Below are 24,818 nucleotides of genomic sequence, written 5' to 3' on the forward strand. Positions count from 1 at the left end.
CCACCAAATAGCACACCCGGAGCTTCCCAGCAGGCTGCCTGGGGGAGAAGAGACGATGCCCCTTCTGGAGAGGACCCTCAGCTCAGCTCTCAAACTCTTGGTCACACCACACTTCACTTTAATGAACTGCAAATGAAAGTTTCTCTTTGAACCTATCTTTTGACCAAATTCAAATCATAGCTAGATTTAGATAACAAAATTCTTTCTTCCCTGACTCAAGATCCTCCTCAAACATGGCCTCCCTCCATATTCTTCCCTGGCACCCCTCTGGGTGGAAATTATTGTTCACTAAGTTTTGAGTCAGTGGCGGTCTTAAATTTAATTCTCTGGTAGAGTACTCACCACATGGAATTATGATTAGCTATCATGTGTCTTCTCCACCCTAGGTTATTAACTTCCTAAGGTCTGGGATAAAGTCAGTATACCTCCAAAACTGGAACAGTGCCTGGCACAGGACAGGTGCATGGTAAGTAAGAAGTAAGGGGAAGGGACAGGCTGGGGCATCTCCCCAGGCCTGCTCCTGTGCCAGGAGTCTCTTCATGGGTGATGGATCACCTAGGTATTGTACCATCCTTGTGCCCACAGGACCTGGGCAGCCAAAGCGCTTTTGAATAGTCCACTTCGGCTCCGGGAACCTGATGGGTGTTTTTATAACTGCCCTGCTGGACCTTGTCCTGGAATCTGGAGGTCACTGTGGCACATGACATTGATATCGCCCTCTCAAAATCTGACTATGGCCTTAGTGGCCATTCTTTTTGGAGTAACTTCCCATTGGTCTGGGACCTGATATCACACAACTGGCCATTTATCTCCCTGCTGTCTTCTCTAAGAGCATGCTGTGGACGAGCAGCAGGGTCTGGCTCATGCCCCTCAAGGGAGCAGGTGGGCTGCATGCTGCTGGGCAGAGACGATCCTTTACGGTTATCATTCCCCACGATGAATGAGATTTTAACTAGCTACTGTCGGGCAGACCACATCAGCTACTTCACCTCATACCCAAGAATCACAGTGGCCCAGCAGGAATCTGTCCCTGTGAAAAGCAGTCCCTTTCAAATCCCACTTAGGGCTGAGGAGGATACCAGCACAAGTGAATTGGAGGGTCTGCAAAGAAAATTAACTAGTACAGAGGGAGAGGGGGTGTCAAAGCATTACCTCGCCGAATTTAATACCCTTTTCCCCACAAAGACTGAGCTGGCTATCCTGAAGTAGATCTGCATAAACACCCATGGCATCAGTCAGTAGTCACAAAGGTAACCCCACATTTCACAAGGCTGACAGTTGCATTTTCCACGACCCCGAGGACTCTTTGGGACAAACCCCACATGGACTGCAAATCTTCCCTGGGAGACGGAAGGCAGGGACCTGGGCTGACAGCCTTGCTGCAGGTTATCATTAACGCTATGCGAGACCTGCTAGTTGTTATATGTTTTTCACTCCCTCGTGTTCAAGGTTCTAGGGCTTTTCATATTGGCCAGCAAGCAGTTTAAAAGGATCAACTCAAGCAATCCTCCTGAGAACCCTAGAGGGCGGGTATTATATCCCTGACAGAGGGAAAAACAGACTGAGAGATTAAGAGCACTGCCCAAGATTAAGTTAATTAACCCGAGTAAGTGGTAAAGACGGGTGTCAGACCCAGTTGTTGTCTTCCTAAGGCTGTGCTTCTAGTCCCAGTCAGTATCTCAGAGAAAGAATAATCAGGGTTAAAGTTGACGATGTGTGACTAAATGCATTTTTCTCCAGAATTTGTAGATTATGTTTAGAAAACCCCAAAATCTTACTTAGCTAATATCCACAGCCTTACCCATTACTGTACATCTTATTAAGCACCTTGAGGTGAACAGAGTCCCTGGGAGTCTGGCATGAGAACTCCTTAAAACAGCACACTTGAGAATCTATGGCCTGAAAACTTGTGGCACACACGTTAACCCTCCCCAGTAATGCCCATGGCAGACATTAGTAGTTGATCACAACATCCTTTCAGACAGAATTTGGATATGCCTTCATAATTCACACATTGCCAAACAAGCAGAGTCAACTAGGGTGACGCAACCAAAAGTCAACCTGGTTTTATGCACTTCTCTTGGACTGGCCATTGCCACACTCCCGTTTGCAAAACTGAAGAACTATTACAATCAACTGCAGTTTTGTCATTAAGACAGCTTAAATGTCAGCCTAAGGTTCCAGAGGCAGACAGGCAGTATCATCTGGAAATACCCACTGGAACTTCAGTAGTCCTTCAAAGCACAAGGATGAAGTAGGTTTATACCTTCTAGCCACAGTAATCAAGTGTCCCTTTTGCTGGTGGCTCCAGCAGTGGCCTCAAGAAATACTATCAATTATTGCTCAGAGGAAACAGTGGAATTGTTACTTATGGCACAGACGCCCCCACCCAGATAGATAACAATACACAGAACCAATCGACTGGCTATTTGGTTATCTGGGAGCGTGGATGGGGGAGTCGCCATCTTTAATTTATTGTAGCAGCCTACTTGGGTGCAGGAAAACCCAATATTCCACAGGGACTGTGCCAAAGTTCTCAGAATCTCCAAATTAAACAATAAGAAAACCCTACACTGCTTCTTGAAAAAAGCCTCAAGAGGTCCCCTTCTCTCCACTTCCCTGTGGGTGGGAAGCGACCCTTGCCCCAGGCAAAAATCTACATCAAGCATTCCTTCTGGAACAACCTTTCTTTAAATATACCAGGTCCCTCCTTTGCAACCAGATTGATGAATGATTCCATTTCATGAGTGGCCAATAAATCATAAAAAGTCCGAAGCCTTGATGTCTACATAAAAGACTGGTTGGAGCTCATCATTTATTCTTCCGCCTTCTCCAAGTCCTATCTTCATACCAAGTCATATCAGCACAATGTTTACACACACCTGGACTACACTGCATCATCATCCCAGCAAAACAACTCACAAAACCAGACCTCATGGTGGTTTAGCTGGTTCTCGATGACTGGAAAAAGTTTTTATAGCTTTTATGAAACTGCCACCCACTATCCCTTTATGCAAATGCTTACAATAAATACCTCTCAAGAGATTATTATTAAAAAAGAAACATACATGTGCCACAACAAAAAACTCCTTTGTCCTGATGGACTTATAGTAGAAACGGAGAACCATGGGACTCAATATGTTTCTGTCCTTAGCTTGGCTTCCAGAAAGCTAAGTTGGCGTTAATTTGAGTAGCTATCTATGATTGAAGTTTCTGATACAAATGCTTTCCTTCCTCACATTTTGGCTATTGTCCTTATAGCTTTTTTTTTAAGACATAACTATTCTACTCTCCTTCGGATTTTTTTATTTTAATAATAATGCAGTATGTTTGTGCATTAATAAGGAGATAAGCTCTGAATTACTTCATCCTCTGTGATTACCCATAGAATGATTAATCACAAAATGTTTGCCCCATTCTTTCAAAACTAGGAAGTTGAACAGAGTAGCAGATTAAGTGCACACTGAACGGATCCCTCTCCCATGTCCTCCAGCTAAGGGGATTATTTTCAGCATCCATTTATGTGAACAGCCTGGGGAGAAAAAACCTCAAACAGTGTGGCGTTACACCAAATATTGGTGACAATAAAGAGCAAAACTGAAAATAATAATGCTTATCTTTTTAAAACATTTAACAATTGCAACTTATCATTTTTTGAGCATGCGAAAGGAATACATTTTTCACGTGTATCACTTTTGACATGTATTTCCTGACATCTCCTTCCCTTTCCCTCATCTTTTCCTTTCCTTGTCATTTCTAGTAACTCCAGAGGAAGAAAAATTCCCTATTTTCCTTCTAAAAATGTTTATTGAGTGCCTGCTCCATGTTAGGAAGGATGTCATGAATAAGACAGAAATGGTCCTCATCTTCATGGTGCTTACATTGCAGTGGAGCATCATTGCACAGACGTCCTTCCCTCCTTCCTCAAGCAAAACTGCAAAGCTGCACCTGGCAGGCCACCAGCTCCATCTGTCCTAAGGGCCACACTGACTCATGGGGGCCATAATGTTCAATTACCTTATATTAACTTAGAGAGAAATTCCAGAAGATAGAGCCTACACATTTCAGGGGTCTCCTTAATTAGAGCATAAATTAGCTTGCACTGCCACCCCAACCTGAGAGGTCCGGTACTCACTTGTAGATTCCAGGCGTTTGACATCTCTTGATGTTTCCAAGAAATATCGCCGAAGAACAAAGAAAACGATGATGAGGAGAATCAGGGGTAACAAAATCCAAGGAATCACCGCCACTGCCACGCCCATCACACCGATCACTTGTAGAAATGACTGAAATAGCAGAAACAGATACAGAGGCATCCTTATCAAGAATTCTTTTCAAAAACAGACGTTAATGGGTTAGTTTGTTAGGATTAAACTCCTTTCCTAAAGAGATTTGTTGGCATGTCAGGGAATGCTTTCCTATCCAAAGAAATAACAAAAGTATAGATGGTCCTGATGTTATTTATTGCGTGTTCACTATGTACCAAACACCATAAGAGCTTTCTAGGTATTAACTCTTTTGATACACTCAGTAGCCCTATGAGGTAGACATTACTATTTACCCTGTTTCACAGATGAGACAATTTGAGACTCAGAGAAAGTAGGACTTGAATCCCAAACTATCACGAGTCAGGAGATATTACAAGGGAAATTAGCAAGCAGGTTATCACAGATGAGGAATCCAGAAGACTCAGCTACACATGTAGGGATAAAGAAGCGGTGAACTACAAATTTAGCATTCAGAAAAGAGGTCAAGAAGTTAACCATTTACCTTTGGAAGTGGGGATGCCTCTTTCTTGGTTTTCTATTCATAGTTAACATTTAGTGAGCGTTGACTGCACACAGGGCCACACATTAACTACTTCACATCTATTAATTCATTTAATCCTCATAATAGCCCTATCAAGCAGTAGCAGTATCTCATTTTACAGATGGAGACACTGAGGCACAGGGAGAGGAAAAGCAACTTGATCAAAACCACAAAGCATAAGTCATGGAGCCACGTCATTAGCCATTACGGTATACTGAAACTTGCCCCCAATACACAACCATCTTTTTATCGTTCAGGAAGAACATTTTGACTTCTCCGAACCTCCTAATTTGTCTTTCATTTTTCCTCTAAATACCTTACTTAAGGAATGTCAGAGTTCACCAGCATGCCCGATAAAGAACAGACAAGAGAAGAGAAATATGATGAAACACATTTTTGATATTTCTTAGAAATCTGAGGAAGAGTTTTGATAATAAGGAAACAATTTACAATGTCCAAAAAGGTTTTTTAAAAAACTCTGGATATACATTAAATTTTCCATCATTAGGATAGGTATTTAAAATGTCTATTGCAAAGGCTACTCATGATAACAATAGCAGATGCCAGCTGTCAGCTGTTTACGTAAGGCATTATGCTAAGAGTTCTACCTGCCTTCATCCCAGGAGGTGATTTTATCTTGGGAAATGATCTTGGTCTAAAAAGACAGCAGGCAGAACAGAAACCCAAGTCACTGGATGATGGTGAGTTAAGTATCCATCTTTATCAGGAAAAGTACGATATCAAGGTATACGGCTTAAAGCAATATGACTGCAATTCAACGCTTAGTGTCTGCCTCCTATGACAGTGGGGTCGGATGGCGCAGACAGGCAGATTCACATGGCATGGGCCAAGGGCTCCGAAGTTTATGATCTTAGATGGAGACAAATACATGACCATCCCCACAAGGCACAGAGCAATATGGAAATACAGGGAAGAATACGTGCACACTTTCTAGAGAATTCCAAGAGAGGACTTACAACAGAATTTCACAGGCTGGCTTAACAAACAGAGCGGCATGAATAATCTGCAGGTAGTAATCACAGCTGATGGAAATTCTCACCAAGAGGGAGCCGGGCTGCAAAGGTGAAGTTGCTGGCTCACATTAACACAGGTGGTTGTGTGTCTTCTCAGCACCAGCACCTGCATCCTCTGATCACCAGCCCAGGGCCTTCCCCACTAGGCCACCCAGGGCAGCAGGCCCCTGGCACATCTCCAATGGAAGGATTAGCAGGGTAATGCCTTATGGAGACATACGTTATCATCTCACAGCTCTTCCACACCAGTTTTCTCAGAGGATCCTCACAACCATCTCGTGAATGAGAAAAGCAAGAACTGCCATTTCCGCTTACAGATAAGGAACGTGAAGCTGGAAGGTTAAGTGGAGAAAGGCAGGAGCAGCTCACAAGCAGGGAATCTAAGTGCCATCGCCACAGGCAGGAGGAGCCTACAGGAAGGAAGAAACTTCCAGAACTGTGACTTCGTGGCCAGGAGCCCCCATGAATCAAACTGCATTATCTTTTTGTTGGTGGTGGTGGTGAGGAAGATTCGCCCTGAGCTAACATCTGTGCCAATCTTCCTCTATTTTGTACATGGGTTGCGGCCACAGCATGGCTGACGAGTAGTGGTGTAGGTCTGGGCCCCTGGTTCCGAACCTACCAACCTGGGCCCCTGAAGCAGAGTGTGCTGAACTTAGCCACTACGCCACATGGCCGGCCCCCTCAAACTGCATCATCTTGATGCAGACCCATGTGCTTTTACTGTTTCTCCTAGTCTCTACTGTGGTATCAATCAAAAACCATGGGTGAAGAGGAACAGAATTCTGAAGGCACAAATTCCACTCATAAATGGAGGAAAATAGGGCTTTCTGACCTCCCTCCTTTTATACCTACAGCTGAACAATTTCTTACAGCTACTGGATTAACTGATGCATCCCACCCTACATTAGGAAGCCAAGCTTCTTCCTTCATGCTCATGGGAGGGATCCTTCCAGCTCCTTCTAAGACTGGCCTTACATAAAGTCTTGATTGCTATCATTAGTTGTCAGGGAAAAAAAAACTGCTGAAATGTCAATTATGAAAAAATCCAAAATTACAATTTTTTAGCAGACTCACATCACTTGATTGGACAATATTCACCAGTTTCAATTATCTGGGCTCTTCCTAGGGTGAAGGCTTTTTTATGGCTAACTCAGCCTGGCAGATGACCTGGGTGGCAGAGGGAAGCTCAAAATGAAGGGCTCCACTGGGTCTGTGCCAACACTCTTTTCCTGGGGACCCATTAAGACCAGTAACTGTGTCCTCAGAAGCTCCCAAGTCAGCTTAGCTCTTTCAGATTTGATGCTTCAAAATTCTGAAGCCATTCAAAGAGGCCTTCTGATAAGTTTTCTTTCTGCTTGTATGTCTTCCTATAGCCAGCATCCCAGGTGACTGGATATATATGATATGATATGATGTGATATATTATAAAAACCATATATACAATGTATGGGTATACATTTATATGCATTTGTGTATATACTTATGTGAATCTTTTACTGTCAGGTGTCTCAAACTCTTTATGGAAGTTGGCAGAGGAAAAAAATAATATCTAAACAAAAAACTAACACTCTGAAGGAGGAAACAGAAGATTCTAATGCACAACAACCTTTCCTTGAAACCAATCTCATTTCTTCCTTCCACATTCCCCAGGATTCCAAGGAGCCTAACCCAAGCTACACACGACTCCCCCAATCTGATTCAATTCAAAGCCCATGCGATGACCCACTCGCCACAGCCAGCACTTCTGTACCTCTCTCATGTGACAGCACAGAGAGACAATGATATGCATACAGCAAGACACATGCTGACCCAGAGGCAAGTGATGCAAGCCCTGCCGCCCAGGATCGATGGGGAATCATTACTGGGATATGCCTGGATCCCATGTGGAGCACACCAGCTGGGCATTCTCTCCAAATTCCATGAACCCACATGAACAAACACACAGGATTCTTGGAGGAAGTCTTTCACCTGGGAGTACATGTTGATTTTTCACAATTTGAAGTAATTCTGTAGTTTGCGAGAATGACATCCTGGACCTGGAGGGGAAATTCCATTAGCCTGGTACTGAGCTATCTGACAGGGTTTAGGGCCAACCCCTTGGAATATTAACAGGGAGGGTGAGACCCTCCACCACTCTTAATCTCAGTAAAAACTGGAATATACCAACAACATAAAAGGATGGTGATGGGAATTAAATCAGATAATGTATATAAAGTGCTTAGTGGGTCATGCTTAACAAATACAAGCTCCAATTATCATTTCTATTATTACTATCCTCCAGTGTGCTCTGGAAGCCAGAGCTGGGGGAAGAAAGATGGTGCACTAATAGATTTACAGGCCTCTAAGAATCTTAAGAGTATCATGGAAGTTGGACCCTCACGGGTAGGTCATTCTAACCAGTGGAACAGCTTAGTACTATCCAGGGACAATTCAGAGCACGTGCTATTGTTTCCTAGATGTGGTAATGTCGTCACACGTACCAAAGTGACTGTGGCTTTTCTCTGGCTACTGTATCTGAGGTCTATTTTGTCCAAAGATGCACTTTTAAAATAAAATGGTTGGGCTGGCCTGGCAGCACAGTGGTTAAGTTCATGTGCTCCACTTCAGCGGCCTGGGGTTCACAGGTTTGGATCCTGGACATGGACCTACAACACTGCTCATCAAGCCATGCTGTGGCAGTGTGCCACATACAAAATAGAGGAAGACTGGCACCAATGTTAGCTCAGCAACAATCTTCCTCAAGCAAAAAGAGGAAGATTGGCAACAAATATTAGCTCAGGACCAATCTTCCTCACCAAAAAAAAAAAAAGAAGAAGAAGAAGAAAGAAAAGAAAAAAGATAGAGGAAGAGAGCATTAAAACTACCTTAAAAAAAATGGCCAACAAACCTCACACCTACTACAATTTCTGTCCTCTCCATATTTTTTTTCCTCAATTCTGGGCCTCCAAAAGATTGATAACCTTAGGGAAATGGAAGCATTTCTTTAGATGTTTCTGTTCTTATTCCATATCCTTTTTTCTGTCTCAAGCCTTGCTGCTTCTTAGTGAAGACTTACTTGCTCTGAAATTGCTGAGCATTTCTGGGAGTCTAAGGAAAAAGGCGGTGGACCTCTGAATCAACAAAACCAACCAAATGCCTGCTTATCAGATTATTCAAATATATCCCAAAGAGAAGATCAATTGGACATTTTACACTTAATACATCAAGAACGTGTATGTAAATATCAAGAAAAATACAAGAGCTAGATTTTGCACGCTAGTGAATCCCAGGAAACTCAACTGTGTCCACTCCAGGTGGTAAGCAAGCATCCTGATTTGGATGTTAGGATGACGAAGGGAGAGGACCCTCTCGCCACCACCCATGGAAGGGATGTCGAATGTACACCTTTCATCCTCAGAAAGGATGCTGTCCTGTGAGCAGCTGTTTCTGACAAACCACACTAAGTGAACTGTTAAAAAGGTACACAAAAGCAATAAAGGAAAAGAAAATACTGCTAATGAAACATGTTAATTGTTTTGTTTTCAAAACCACCCAATTAAAAAATTTGAAAAATAAGACACTGCTTTATTGCTAGTGGCAATAGCAAATTTCCTCATAATGCTGAAGAAATTCCACAATTCTCTAGAGCTAGTTGACAACCAAAGAAAGGTACAATTGCCCCGCCTTCCCAAATACCAATAATGGACAATATTTCATGAGGCTTGCCATGTGTCCAACCTCTGAAGTATGTTACATGCATTATTTAATTTCACTCTCACATCAAATCTGAGTAGGAGGGATTATCATCTCCATTTATAAAGGAGGAAACTGATCTCGGAGAAGTTTAATAATTTGCCTGAAGTGAGATCATTCAGAGTCCTTTTGACTCCAAGCCTATTCTTTTAATTTCTGCAGGATATTGTATCCCATATACAGACAGGATTCATATTTGAGACAAAATTAATACCTAAATATACTATTTTATATATTTTCCCTTTTGACTGCAGGTTCTAGTTTTGTTGGGTTTCTGGTGGTTGTATCTGGTCTCTTCCATGAGGTGACCAGTCCCAGACTCCCAGCTAATTAGAGGCTAATAGCCTGTTCAGCCCACAGAGCTGATCATTAAAAAGCTCTTTAAAATGCTTGCTAATAGGACACACTAACACGTTTTGATTTAAAAATTGTTTTTTAAATAAGAAAAAAACCCCAGTTTCATAAGAAAGATGAGCTCTTAGCCCAGAAAGCAAAATGACATGAAGGAAAAAAAAGAACCAAATTTAATTTTAATAAATGCATAAAACCTAAGGACACAAAATGATGCTGAGTATTTATGTTCAATATCTGTATTCGGATGGTGGTAAAAACATTAAAATCTCCCCCAGGAAGTGTCTTCCTCTAGAATTAACATCGTATTCCAGCACTACAGATTTTAACATAGTTCCTTCACGAGCACAATTTTAAACACGAGGACCTGTTTGTCTGTTTGGCATTTAACTACCAAACTGCTTACAGTTGCAGGAATTCCTAGGTATCCACTCACAATTTACTTTAAACTTAATTCCATGGGAGTCTGTTCATGATAGTCTTTGTGAAGCTTGTGCCAAAAAACATGTTTTCTATAAACAGCAGTAAAAATGTATTCTTATTTTATGCAAATAAATGTCATCCATACTTTTGGCTCACTCAATTCTTATTTGAACTCTTTCTTGCTTGCTCTCATATAAGGCACAAAGTGAAATACGTATTTAATCATAAGGCCACAATCAGGAGATAGTACTTTTATTATCTGTTTACAGTATTAAAAAATAGAATCAGGATCATTAAGATTGCTAACACCCCAAAGGAATTTCAAAGCTTTTAATTCTGCTGTCAGTCAGACTCTTAAGAATTCTGTTCCAAGTTGTGATAAGTACAAATCATCCAAATTGCCTTAAACGATTACTGATTTTGCCGAAGATATGACTTAAGTGCAATAAACAAAGCAAGATTCACTTCTTGGAAAGAGAACACGGTAAGATTTTCTTCTGATTTAGAGAGAGAAAAAAATTATGCCTAGTTTTTGATCAGCGAGCTGTTTACTAATGTCAGTGTAGGAGAGATTCTTGTACCTATTTATTCTAGAAAATATGAGATTAAAAAATAACCTTTCAACAAAATGACTATCACATAGATTGTGCTGCTGGCTAATACAAGATTCTTGTGGAGGCAATAAAATTTTAACAGGCTATACAAAACTCTAAAAGTATTAAGAGAAATAAAATGTAATTCCTATCGTAACATAATCATTACCCTTTAATTACATGATAAATAGAACCAAAGGGAAAAATATGGAAGGCCTTAGATGTAAGTTCCTAAATTAATAGGGACCTAGCTGGTATTGAGTCTGCAAGTGTAAGTTACACTCTGATATGGCACCACGCATGTCTCGGGGAGTACAGAGACCAACTCTGGTTCCCAGATCCCTCCTTTTTTCACCTCTGTTTCTTCTGACTTCACTCAACTCAGTTAACTCTGTTAAATCAGAACTTTATGGAACTTTAGTGTGTCTTATTTGTATGAAGAGATCTATACAAACTCTAAGATTATGCTTTTCTAACCTCGCCCTTTCCTTGAGATATAGGAATCACTCCTTTCTTTTCTCCTTTGGTTGTCTCCAATCTTTTCACATCCACACCAGCTCTGGGACTTGTGTATCCTTCAGTTAGCTCTTAAGCCTGAGTTACAGCTAAGTCCATTGAAGAATGAAGGGTGGTGTCTGGTTTACAATTTGTTAACCAACACAACAGAAATCAGCAGGGAAAGGTAGTGTACTCCGTCCTTCCTTCCTGTTCAGCATATCTCACTATCAACAGCTTCCTTTCTACCTTTTCTCAGTGTTAGAGCTTACAAAATTTAGGGCTGGAGTCCATCCATATGCTACTTTTAAAAGGCACGCCTTAAAAATAAAGGTGGAAATAAAAGGTTGGAAAATGGTACGCCAAGAAAACACTAACCAAAAGAAGGCTGGAGTATCTATCTATACCACTATAAGCAGAAGCTTAAGTTAGGAAGGGTTCCTAGAAATAAAGGAAAACATTTCATAAGAATAAAGGGCCATTTTACCCAGAAGATAGTAAAAAAAAAGAAAAAAAAATTCTAAATTTATATAAACCTAACAACATAGCTCCAAAATTTATAAAGCAAAATCTGACAAAACCCAGGAGAAATAGACAAATCCGTATTCATAGTAAGGACAGAATATATTTTGACCTAAGTGGACTGAACAAGAAATCACTAACAAAAAGGTAACTAGAAAGTCACTATATGTTTGGAAATAGAGTAATACACTTCTAAATAACATCTGGTTCAAAGAAATTACAGTAAAATTAGAAAGTATTTTGATATAAAAGAAAATTAAAATCTAATATGAAAATTTGAGGGCTGCAATTAAAGTGTTTAGAGGTGAATTTATAGCTCTAAATTTTTTTTTTAAAAAAAGAAAGGGTACATGGTAAATCTTTGCTCTTCATTTTGCTGTGAACCTAAAACTGCTCTAAAAAAATAAAGCTAAAAAAAAAAGAGAGAGAGAAAGGCTAAAAGTCAATGGTCTAAAAATCTACCTTAAGATAGAAAAATAACATCATACTAAAGTATACAGAAGACTGGAAATAAGAGAAAAGCACACATTAACCAAACAGAAGACAAACTTCCAAGAAGAAAATCAACAGACCCAAAGCTTTGTTCTTTGAAAGCAGCAATGAAATTAATAAACTCCTACGGTGACTGATCAAGAAAAAAAGAGGGGAAAATTACCATTACTATGAAGTAAAAGGGGGAAACACAAGAGATACAACAGGTATTAAAAAGAGGGTATAATAAACATTGTGCTGATAAATCTAAAAATTTTAATGCAAAACGTAAATTTTGTGAAAAAATGACAGACTGACATAAGAAGAAATAGAAAATCTGAATAATTCCATATCAATTTAAGAATTTCAATCCATAATTTTAAAATATCCCACAGAAAAGACTTTAGGTCCAGATGGCTTGGCAGGTAGATTGTACGAAAGAGTTTTATCAAATTCTTCCAGAGAATCTGAGTCCAGCATTATCACGATATAAAAACCAGACAAAGATATTAAAAGAAAAATTAGAAACCAAACTATCTTAGGAACACTAAGAAACACACCAATACACTCAATCTAACAATATAAAAAGGATAATACCTCACAACTGAACTTGGCTAGACAAGTGTGAAATCCACAGGGCAGGCTGGAACTCAGGGCGGGCCAGAACCCTTGGGCAGGAGCTGATGCTGTTATCCATGGGCAGAATTTTTTTCTTCAGGGAAGTCTTGGCTCTTAAGGCCTTTCAACTGACTGAATCAGGCCCACCCAGATCATCTAGGATAATCTTCCTTACTTAAAGTCAACTGATTATGAACTTTAACCACATCTACAAAATATCTACACAGCAACCCTTAGATTATTTTTTGATTGAATGACAGGACTGTAGCCTAGCCAAGCTGACACATGAAACTGCCCATCACAAAGAGGAAACACTTACCATTTCTTTTTATGAGGCCAGCATAACTCTGATACTAAAAGCTGACAAAATATTTCAAGAAAAGCAAATTACAGACCAATATGTCTCATGAACAAGACAGAAAAATTCTTTTTTTTTTATTGAGTTAATGATAGGTTACAATCTTGTGAAATTTCAGTTGTATGTTAATGTTTGTCAGTCGTGTTGTAGGTGCACCACTTTACCCTTTATGCCCACCCCCCACCCCACCTTTCCCCTGGTGTCCACTAAACTGTTCTTAGTTCATATTTTTAAATTCCTCATATGAGTGGAGTCATACACAGATTATCCTTATCTAGCTGGCTTATTTCACTTAACATAATTCCCTCAAGGTCCATCCATGTTATTGCAAATGGAATGATTTTGTTCTGTTTTGCAGCTGAGTAGTATTCCATTGTATATATGTACCACATCTTCTTTATCCATTCGTCTGTTGATGGGCACTTAGGTTGCTTCCATGTCTTGGCTATTGTAAATAATGCTGCAATGAACACTGGGGTGCATAGGACTTTTGGGATTGCTGACTTCAAGCTCTTTGGATAAATACCCAGTAGTGGGATGCCTGGATCATATGGTAGTTCTATTTTTAATTTTTTGAGGGATCTCCATACTGTTTTCCATAGTGGCTACGCCAGTTTGCACTCCCACCAGCAGTGTATGAGGGTTCCTTTTTATCCACAACCTCTCCAACATTTGTTACTATTAGTTTTAGATATTTTTGTCATTCTAATGGGTGTAAGGTGATATCTTAGCGTAGTTTTGATTTGCATTTCCCCAGACAGAAAAATTCTTGACAAAATATCAGCAAACTGAATAGAGCAGTACATAAAAAAAGATGCTACGTCATGGAGTTTATTCCAGGAAGGTAAGGTTAATTTAACCTGCAAATCAGTATAATTCACCACATTTAAAAGAGTAAAGGTGAATAATCATGTTATTATCTGAAGAGATTTAGAGAAAATATTTGTCGAAACTCAACATCTGTTCTTGATTTAAAAAAGCAAAAACTCTCAGCAAATTAGGAATTTAAGGAAATTTTTTCAATCTAATAATAGATATCTACCCAAAAATCTGCAGTTAACATCATTCTTAATGGAAAAATATTGAAAGATTTTGCCCTAAGAGTACAAGAACGTCTTACCTCATCACTTCTATTCACATTATACAGAAAGCTCTAGCCACAGCATCAAGTCAAGAAAAGGAAAAAAAAAAGTCATAAATACTGGAAATGAAGAAGTAAAACTGTCATTATTCACAGCTGATATGATACTGCATGCAGAAAATTCTACAGATTTTTTTTAAAAATCACTAATTCCAGGAAATGCAAAGTGAATTCATAAGCTCGAAGGCACAACACCAATATACATAAATCAATTGTATTTCTATATACTAGCAACAAGAAATTGGGAAATGATATTAAAAACAATCCCCTAATCTTTAAAAAAAAAAAAAAAAATGGGGGGCCGGCCCCATGGTCGAGTGGTTAAGTTCATGCGCTCTGCTTCAGCGGCCCAGGGTTTCGCCAGTTCAAATCTTGGGTGTGGACATGGCACTGCTCATCAAGCCATGCTGAGGTGACATCCCACATGCCACAACTAGAAGGACCCACAACTAAAAATACACAACTATGCACTGGGGGGCTTTGGGAGAAAAAGGAAAAATAAAATCTTTAAAAAAGAAAAAATCCCATAAGAAGAATTTAAAAACATGAAATATTCAGGAATACAGTTAACCAAGAGTGTAAGATGTCTATACTAAAAACTAAAAAACACTTCCAAAATTAAAGAACACCTAAATAAGCATAGAGATAAACTGTGTTCATAATTGAAAGACACAATATTGTTAAAATTCACAGACTCCTCAAATTGATCTACAGCTAAAAGGAAATATTAATTCAAATTCCAGCAGGTTTTTATTAAAAAAACAAATTAAAAGCCTTCTAAAATTTATGCAGAAGAGTAAAGGATCTAGTGTGATCAAAACAATCTGGACAAAAAAGTACAAAGTTAAAGGACTTAAGCTACTGGATTTCAAGTCTCACTAAAATGTACAATAACCAAGACTGCAGTATTGGTAAAAGGATAGATAAACTCATTGGTGGAACAAAATACTGAAGTATACGGATACTGACTTGCTCACATACAGTCAAATGATTTTTAACCAAGGCGCCAAGTGAGTTCAATGCATAAAAGTCTTTTTAACAAACACAGGTAGAATAATTGGAAAAAAAAAAAAAACCTCAACCACTAACTCCTTATTCCATACACAAAAATTAATGCAAGATGTATCAATTTTTAAAAAGATAGAACAACAGGGAAGTATCTTCACGCCTCTTAAGGATATGCAAAGATTTCTTAGGACACAAAAAACATGAACTACCAAAAAAAAAAAAAAAAAAGGTAAACATTAGACTTCAACAAAATTAAAATTTGCTCTCCATTAAGAATATAAAAAGGCAAGCCACAGAGTGTAAGGAAATATTCACAAAGGACTAGTATTAAACACATATTAAAAAACTAGTATTAAAAAATATATACATAAACAATAGAAGCAATTTTTTAAAGTTTTAAAAACCAGCAAGCGATCTGAAGCATTATTTCACAAAAGAAGATATCTGAATGGCCAATAAGTATGCGTGAAAAAGAGCTCAATGTTATTAATCACCACAGAAATGCAAATTAAAACCAGACTGAGATCAATCATACCCACGAGAAAGGCTAAAATCAAAAAGACTGACAACACTAAATGTTGCAAAGATGTGGAGCAACTGAAACTCCCATTTTTTTATTGAAGTATAATTGACATATAATATTAGTTTCAGGTTTACAACATCGTGATTCGATATTTTTGTACATTTTGAACTGATCACCATGCTATGTCTAGTTACCGTCTGTCACCACACAAAGTTATTACAATATTATTGACTATATTCCTTATACTGTACACAATATCCTGGTGGCTTGTTTATTTTATGACTGGAAGTTTGTATCCCTTATCCCCTTTGCCTGTTTCACCCATTCCCCCATCCCCCTCCTCTGGCAACCACCAGTTTGTTCTTTGTATCTATAGGACTGTTCCTGTTTTGTTTGCTTTGTTTTTTAGGTTCTACACATAAGGGAAATCATGTGGCATTCGTCTTTCTCTATCTGACTTATTTCACTTAGCATAGTATCCTCTAGGTCCATCCAAATTCTCACAAATGGCAAGATTTCATTCTTTTTTATGGCTGAGTAACATTCCATTCTATACACATACCACATCTTCTTTATCCATGCATCTATCGATGGACACTTAGGTTGCTTCCACATCTTGGCCATTGTAAATAATGCTGCAGTGTACATAGAGGTGCATATATCTTTTTGAACTAGTGTTTTCGTTTTCTTCAGATATACACCTAGAAGTGGAATTGCTGGCTCACATGGTAGTTCTATTTTTAATTTTTGAAGAACCTCCATACTGTTTTCCATAGTGGAAGCACCAACTTACAATGCCACCAACAGTGCATGAGGGTTTCCTTTTTTCCACATCATCGCCAACACTTGTTATTCCTTGTCTTTTTGATAACAGGCATTTTGTCAGGTGTGAGGTGGTATCTCACTGTGGTTTTGATTTGCATTTCCCTGATGATTAGCAATGTTTGGAACTCCCATATATTCCTGGTGGGTGTGTAAAATGGTGGCAACTATTTTGAAAAATTTTACGATAATTTTTTAAGTTAACATACACATATCTTATGACCCAGCAATTCCACTTCTACGTATTTGATCCAAGAGAAATGAAAACCTATGTCCATACAAATACAAGAGGTTTCACTGCTAAAAACTGTCAACAATCGAAATGCCCATCAACTGGAGAACAGATAAACAAATTGTGCTATCTTCATATAACGGAATATCACTCAGAAAAAAAAATGAAACATGCAACATAGATGGATCTTGAAAACATGTCAAGCAAAAGAAGGCAGCCACAGAAAAACATGTACTGTATCGATTCCATTTACACATACGTAGCCCAGGAACAGGAAAACTGATCTATGTTGACAGATATCTGGGAGAAGTGTGGGGGGTGTGGAATTTGACTGCAAAGTGGCAAGAGCCCTTGAGGTGACAGGAATGTTCTATATGTTGTTTTAGGTGGTAGTCACAGGGATGTACACAATTACCAAAACTCATCAAACTAAAAGGAAAAACTGACTATATTGTATGTAAACGATACCTCAATAAAAATATAAATAGGCCAAAAAAAAAAGATTATGACACCAGAATTTTACTCCCATTCCTTAGGTCATGCTCAGCCAGGTGTTGGCAATGTGTAAAATACAGCCACAGTGTTACATGGTGACTTCTTTGGGTGCACTGGGGGTAGGGAAGTGTGGAGTCACACATGAGGGCTGATGGTAACCAGCCTGTGTGTCACAGACAAAAAGCGGGTCCTGAGCCACATTTGACATATCTCTCATAGGGTGGTGGCCCTTCGCTTTGAGGCTAGAGCTGACTAACTGTTTCGAGACTCAATGCAGATGACAATCAGAGAATATTAAATCAATGAACCCAGAGAAAAGGCTGCAAGAAACAAGTGAGTCATGAAACTCATGAGCAGAAGATACCACACGACAGTATAATTATAATTAATCATGTTTTCCATCAGATTTAAGAGATACATCCATACATAAAATAGCAAGCGTAAGATTTTACTAAAACTGAAGCAAGTTCTCCAGCCCATCACTTTCTTCATCTTATCAAGAAAACTCATGAGGTAGGTAAAATTGAATGTCATCAAGAACAGCATAGGGAGACTCTAAAGCTCCTCAATGTAAGTAAATATTTAGACATTTTCCTCTCTCTAGTAACAACTGTCCATTGTGTCATTCCTAAAGATGTAAGATGGCAAGGAGAGAAAGCCCCATGAGTGGCCACTATTGCTCTGCAATGAACATCATTCAATAGTCCCATAACGTAAAGTTCTATCCTCTGCACAATACCACTAGGCTTGATAAAAATTTCTTTTTTTTTTTCCTTTAGGTCTTAATTAGCTTCTTGTTAAAGTACAAACATTATCATTGGAGCACACATGCTGGGACAGACAAATTGGAACACGGGTTGCCAGCCTGGGAGAGTCCCTGGTGATTAACTGTCACCATGCTGATGTTGATGGTGCTTTCTAAGTGTGCTAACTATCACACTGGAAAAAACCAACCATCTCACCTTTCATCAAAAAAAGAAAGGTAAAGGAATCCTAAGAGTGGGCTTGTGTGAACCCCATCACCCGATCGCAGAAACCTGAGGGTCAAGTGTTGGTAAATATTTCTAGTAACCTATATTGTCAAGTCTCCCTTCCACTAACAAGGAAACCCACTTTAACTTGGCAGTTTACATGAATCATCTCTACAACTGGCATTTTTACGGAATATTCCATCCTTGCAAATGCTCTGACTAAAACGCTTTTGTTGATTTCAAAAGCATGAAAACACTGTGTCTCGGTTAAAATGGAGGAGTTTACTTTTAAGGAGTCAGTAAAACAGAGATCCTTCCAATGAGGGCAAGGCAGTCTCTTTTGTCCAATGGGGATTTGAGGGAGGGCGTGGGGGAAGGGGTCAACACACCATAGAAATCTCAAAATGACAAAGTCATTGTTCAGTGAAAGAGGCTGGAATGCTTTCTACACACTTTCCCTGACATCGCTACACAATGAAATGCAAGGGTCAGTGGTACTGAGACAAGTAAAGGCAGTTCCACTCTTTTGCTTCTATAAAAGCAAGTGACCCACCCTATTATACCCAAGTCTTAGGATTGTTTTGTTCTCAATACCCAGATGCAGCAGCTCTTTCTTTTGCGCTCCCTCTCTGGAAAAAAAATGACTGAGGACACCTCCTTCACATTTTCTTTTTCTCAGGCATTTTCACTTGATAAAGCTGCAGTCAATGTGTTTTGTGTGTGGTGAGGAGGGAATGACACGTTCCATGGTGGTCTCCACCACGGCCTGCATTGGTGGCTCAAGTAGGCTCAGGATTAGTTCTTTGTGTTCCATGAAAGGATATGAAAAGTCAGTTATTTAAGCTCAGTCAAGCTGTTGATTTTTTTTTTTCCCCTGATGAGGGGTGTGTGGGGAAGAAAGGTTTTGCAATTCAGTTTTCCTCAATAAATTACAGCATTTTGCTGAGGGCAGCTGTGTGCAAGTTTGCATGCTCAAGCAATCTCAAATGCTAAAAAAAATATTAAAATGCCTAAATCCAACTTCCGCCTCTTACCTTCACTTTCACTTGTTTTGCCAGTAGGAAGACATCCTGGAGGTGATGATTTTAATGGCAAGAATTCCACATAATTGAGACTCCTGACTGAACGTTATCTGGGACGTCAAAGGTTTCAGAAATTGTACGGAAGTCACGTGAACATGAAATATTTAGTGCTCAACGGTCTATTTTGAAAACAACTGATTCTGATTGTGAGTCTACATGGGAAAATACCCGTTAAAATCTTCCAGGATAACACCGAATCTCCGTGATGCGTGCGAACTCACATGGTGATATTTATAGGCCTGAAAACTGTGTGTGACAATTACTTTAATGCAACATAATGCCACCATCAGACCATTTCTCCTCCTTAAAAATATATATACTGTTTTAAAAATAACTACCCACTATTTAGTACTTAACATGTACTTAGAGGTTATGTTAAGAATTTCATTAAAATGACTTCATTTTATCCTAATAACTCTTATGAAGTCGTTAATATTTTCTCTATTTTCTAGATAAGGAATATGGGGCTCTTGGGGGACAGAGACAGTAAGAGGTAGAGCCTAGGATTCAGACTTAGAAAGGGAGACTGCAAGGCCCTCCCTCTCCAGCACTCCGTGATACTTTAAAGCTATTTACATTAGAAATGATATCCATTAACACATAATCATATTTACAGGAGCAAACTCAACCCTCACACCATTAAAATATGAAGCTTTTCCTAGGGAACCAAGAGCATCTGCAAAAACCATTTTCAGGGTGCTCACATTCTCAGGTAGAAATGCACTAAATAGACTACATAAATTAGTTTTTTAATGCTGCCTTCCTTCTTCCTTGGGAATTACGAACAGCTCCAATGTGCCAGCAGCTACCATTTGACTGGACAGGCAACATAACTGGCAGCTATTAGAGCTGGTGTAAAAAACATCCATGATGGTGTTCGAACACACGATTGCCCCCTGTGTTGGGATACGGCTTTATGAATGACACTGCCTGAAGGGATGGACTATCCTGCAGTGTGGACCTACTATCCAGAATCAAAAGTTTTCATTAGCTACACTTGGCATCACTACCCGGATGTACCAAGCGGAAACTTGGCCAAACCAGTGTCTCTTCCCGTCTTCCCTATGTCGGCAAAACTCCATCCTTCTGGTGGTCTTTTCTTTCTTGTCATAGCCCTCCACTCAACACTCCAAATTCACACTCCTGTGCTTGAGACGTAAGTCTTCCTGTGATCTTCTCCCTCTGTGCCTATGCATCTGTATCTCCTCGGATGCCTGATCTCAGACTTCATGATCCAGCTGCTCTACACCATGGTGTCCCTGAAAACCTTCTGTGCTCTCCTGGGCTTCCTGCCATCTGTGTCCCCTCCTCCCACACCGAGGTTCAGGAATCACTGGGAAGCTGTCCTCAACTTCCGCAGGCAAGGTTATAGAAGAAGCCCTCCTAGCTGCTGCGATCTGAACTAATAATAACTAATACAAAATCCTAAAGTTTTGCTTTAATTTAAAAGCATATACAAGGTCTGGTGTTGGAGTTTGTCATAGTCTTCTTGGTATAAATCATAGCTGTAATGCATCATCTACGACTTCTAAGACACTTGGGAAGCTCTGAGCACAGAATTCTCCTATATTTCTCCAATTCCTCCCCCTACCCCACTCATTTGTTATCTCATCCATACTTAATTAGCTTTTTTGCCCTTTTTTGTTTTTTAAGTGAAGACTTTATTAAGTCTTTTCAAAGCATTCCACTTGGCAAGCAAATAACTCTTCCACTTGGCGTTCCTATTTTTTCAGTTCAGGTGATGAGTACTGTCGTGGAATTACAACAAGGGCAGGTAGCATGAACAGGTTTAGGGAGAATCACAACTGACACTAAGGAAAGATAACAAGGCTGAGTTCTGGAGCAGAAAGTGTGGGCACACCAGAGGCAGCCACCAGAAGCACGTTTACAGAGGGAAGGGAGAGGACCATGTAATGCAGAAGCAGGTGAAAATGAAGCAACGATTAAACAATCAGAGAGGTTGCTGACTCCGCCATCCCATCTAGAGCACTTATTAGCAAGGGAATTAAGAAACAAGCAAAGGCTAACATTTACCTCTAGAGGTTCAAGGACAAGTTTGTAGTTAACGTCTTAACTTTCAGGTTCACTCAAACGTGTATAAAGCTATGATATTAGCAACACCACTGGTTTCACTAGCTTCATCCATAATTCTCCTAAAAACAGAAAGCCTCATAGAATGAATCAGATCATGAATCACTGTCAGGTTTCCAATAAACCTGGGGGCCCCAGCATTGCCATACACTGAAATGAATCGGGAAAGCATAGTGAAAAGCCCAGTGAAGCCTCGCTGAATCCCATCACAGAACAAGGGGGCCTGCTATCCAATCCTGAGACGCTGGTGCAGACGCTGGCTAGAGCCAACAAGGAGGAGGAGGAAGTCCTCTGCCACAAAGACTTTTTCAGGAGACCACATATAGAGAGAAATCTGAAAACATCAAGATCATTTTCAGGAAGCAACTATGGGCACAATTCAGGGGCAACTACTGTGCGTATGTGACACAAACCAGGATATCAGCCTTGCTGATTTTCAGTAAGGTCCCCCAACTGGGAATGATAACATCTTCAAAGAAGAGAGAAACACACACACATTCTTGTTTTCCCTTAAACTTACATGGTGAGCGGTCACTTACATGCTCAAAGACCTTGGATGGGGCCAATTGTCTGTACATTCAAATATGAATTCCTGAGACAAGTTTCAAAGGCTGTTTAAAATGGAGACCCTGCTTTGCCTAGAGCCCTACATAAACCCCATGTTCTAGCCACAGACATTATCTTCCTAGCTTTACAGTTTAAGATGGGCATCAAGCTACTTGATTTGAAAGGGTTACATATCCACAGTGTAATTGCTCCTTGCCTGTGTATTTATGCTACACACGTCCACACACATATACATATAATAAACACATATACATATAATATACATATAATAAAGCATTGACAAGCTCTGTTGCCTGAAAGCAAACATATCAGAACTCCTATCTTCACAGAAAAGAATGCTACCATCTACAATATAAAATCTTGGGATTGGGAGTTTAGATGCTTTCTTGATAGTTTTTCAGAGTATTCAAAATTCAAACTGCTACTTGGACATTGAGTTTAATTAAACCATAAAGTGGCTTTTTTTTTTAAATAAAATGATATATGATATGCAGTTAATACATTATTTTTAGTATTTAAATTTAACAATTTGACTTTAGTACACTTAAGTCATTTTCTATAAGGAACGCATTTCCAATTACCAATTTTAGGACAGTGTAGAATCATCCACTGCTCATAAAGTTTTAATATAAAGTTAAGCTTCTATTTTCAAACAAAATCTCAAGAAATATGCATTTGCTTTCGTCACAGCACAATTCTTCTTTCTTGTTTACACAGCATTACTACAGAGTTATATATGTCATAACCCGAACAAAAGGGCATCAAAAATGTGCAACTATGCTCATGCCTAAAAAACAGTCACAGTTTCTCTGGTACTTGGGTTTGAGACCAGGCTTATCACAAAGCCAAGGAAGAAAGTTCTTGAAAATAGTAGTTCTTAGATTGGACAACCAGCAAAAATTTCCAAAAGCATTTTTGGAGAAGAAAAGTAGTTTTTCCACCTTTAATTCTAAAGACAGGGGGAAAAAGGCTACTACCACAATTTTACAAAGGTTGGTATCTCAAATGCCCTGGGGTCATATCATATGAGCACTTCTATGACTTCTGCTAGGGAGGAGGTGCAGGCACCAGATGACAAATAATCTGATGATTATTAGAGATTCCACCTGGGACCTCCACCAATAACGATACTCTGGGGGGATCAAAACACGGGAAGGGGCAGTTTGCTTCTCCCTCACGGGCATAATGAGTATAACTCAAAAATGTAAAAATAAAAATCTCCAACGGATCACTTACTAGCTGTGTGATCCTGGACAAACTATGTAACTTCTCTGGGCCTCATTTCCTGCATCTGTGAAAACAGCACAGCAACTGTGTGTACCACATGGGGTTACCAGGAAAATGAAATGAGAGATTACACAAATAAAGGATTTAAAACGAGGCTTGGCACCAAGGAAGCAGTCACTAAGTGTTAGGTAGGATTACTGTTATTTATGGGTAATTTGGACTACAAAAGACTTCACTTTATGTGCTGACTTCAGAACTCCTGGGTAAGAGCCGCTCCACTGTATTTAAAAAATCAAGACATCCAAACAGAAAAACTGAGTAAATTCAGCTTTGTGAAAAACACCCTACATCACCCTTATTTTTTCATATTAACCCAGCTAGGTGCAACCTGCTGTTGAGAGCCACTGCCTTAAAGGGTGGGTTGTTAGAAGGATGAGATGCCCACCCTGCCTGCACGGAACCACTTTCCCGTCTGTGGACTGACTCAATACGGTTTGCATGAGCTCAATGACTGAAATGCTAAGTACTGATCTCCCTGGGTTTATGAAGCTGTGCAGTGGGTGAGGGCATAACACAGAATACAGCCCTGGAGCCCTGCCTATAAGGGATTATGCACATAGTGAAGATTTAAAACATTTTAAGAAATTTTTTTAAAACCTATGAGAAGCATAAAATATACTTTTATTTCCGATCTAAAACGTGAGCACAATGTTCCTCTTTCGTTTAAAATGTTCCAGTGGTTTCCCACTGCACCTAGAGCCCTGACCCCTTAACCCGGGCAGCCTTTGTGGTCCAGCCCTGCCTCCATCTCAAGCCTCTTCTTCCTTTTCTCTCCACTCTGTTCACTGCTCAGCGTTCTCTCCTCCGGGGACATGCCACTTTGTTCCCATCTTGAGCTTCTGTAGCTCTTCCTCCTCAGACGTTCCCCCGCTCACCTGCCCCCAAATCCTTTTGCATGGCTGTTCCCATCTTATTTTTCAAACTCAAGTGTCACCACTTCCTTGACCACCATGTTTCAAGCAGGCCCCGAAGTCACCCGCAAACACTTTCGTCCTTTAATGCACTCGCAGTCGACTGGAATTACCTTATAAATTTACCTGGTCACTATCTGTCTCCTGCACCGGAATGTAAATTCTTGGAAGTCGATACCTGGTTCCCTGCTCACACACCAAGTCCCAGCAAGGTGCCTGGCACACAGAAGCGCTCAATAAATATTGACTGGCTGGTTGTGAGGTTTAAATGAAACACAC

The 24,818-nt window shown here is 39.7% G+C and overlaps 1 protein-coding gene across 1 annotated transcript in view; it reads right to left on the reverse strand.

The window, feature by feature from the left end:
* The window catches only part of ABCC4 (ATP binding cassette subfamily C member 4 (PEL blood group)), a 242,544-nt gene that overhangs the window by 48,438 nt on the left and 169,288 nt on the right, over nucleotides 1-24,818 (reverse strand). The window contains exon 21 of the mRNA XM_070579065.1: nucleotides 4,136-4,286. Coding sequence (XP_070435166.1) covers nucleotides 4,136-4,286 — 151 coding nt within the window. The remainder of the gene's footprint in view (nucleotides 1-4,135; nucleotides 4,287-24,818) is intronic.

This window comes from Equus przewalskii, chromosome 16, assembly GCF_037783145.1.
Source record: "Equus przewalskii isolate Varuska chromosome 16, EquPr2, whole genome shotgun sequence".
Lineage (NCBI taxonomy): Eukaryota > Metazoa > Chordata > Mammalia > Perissodactyla > Equidae > Equus > Equus przewalskii.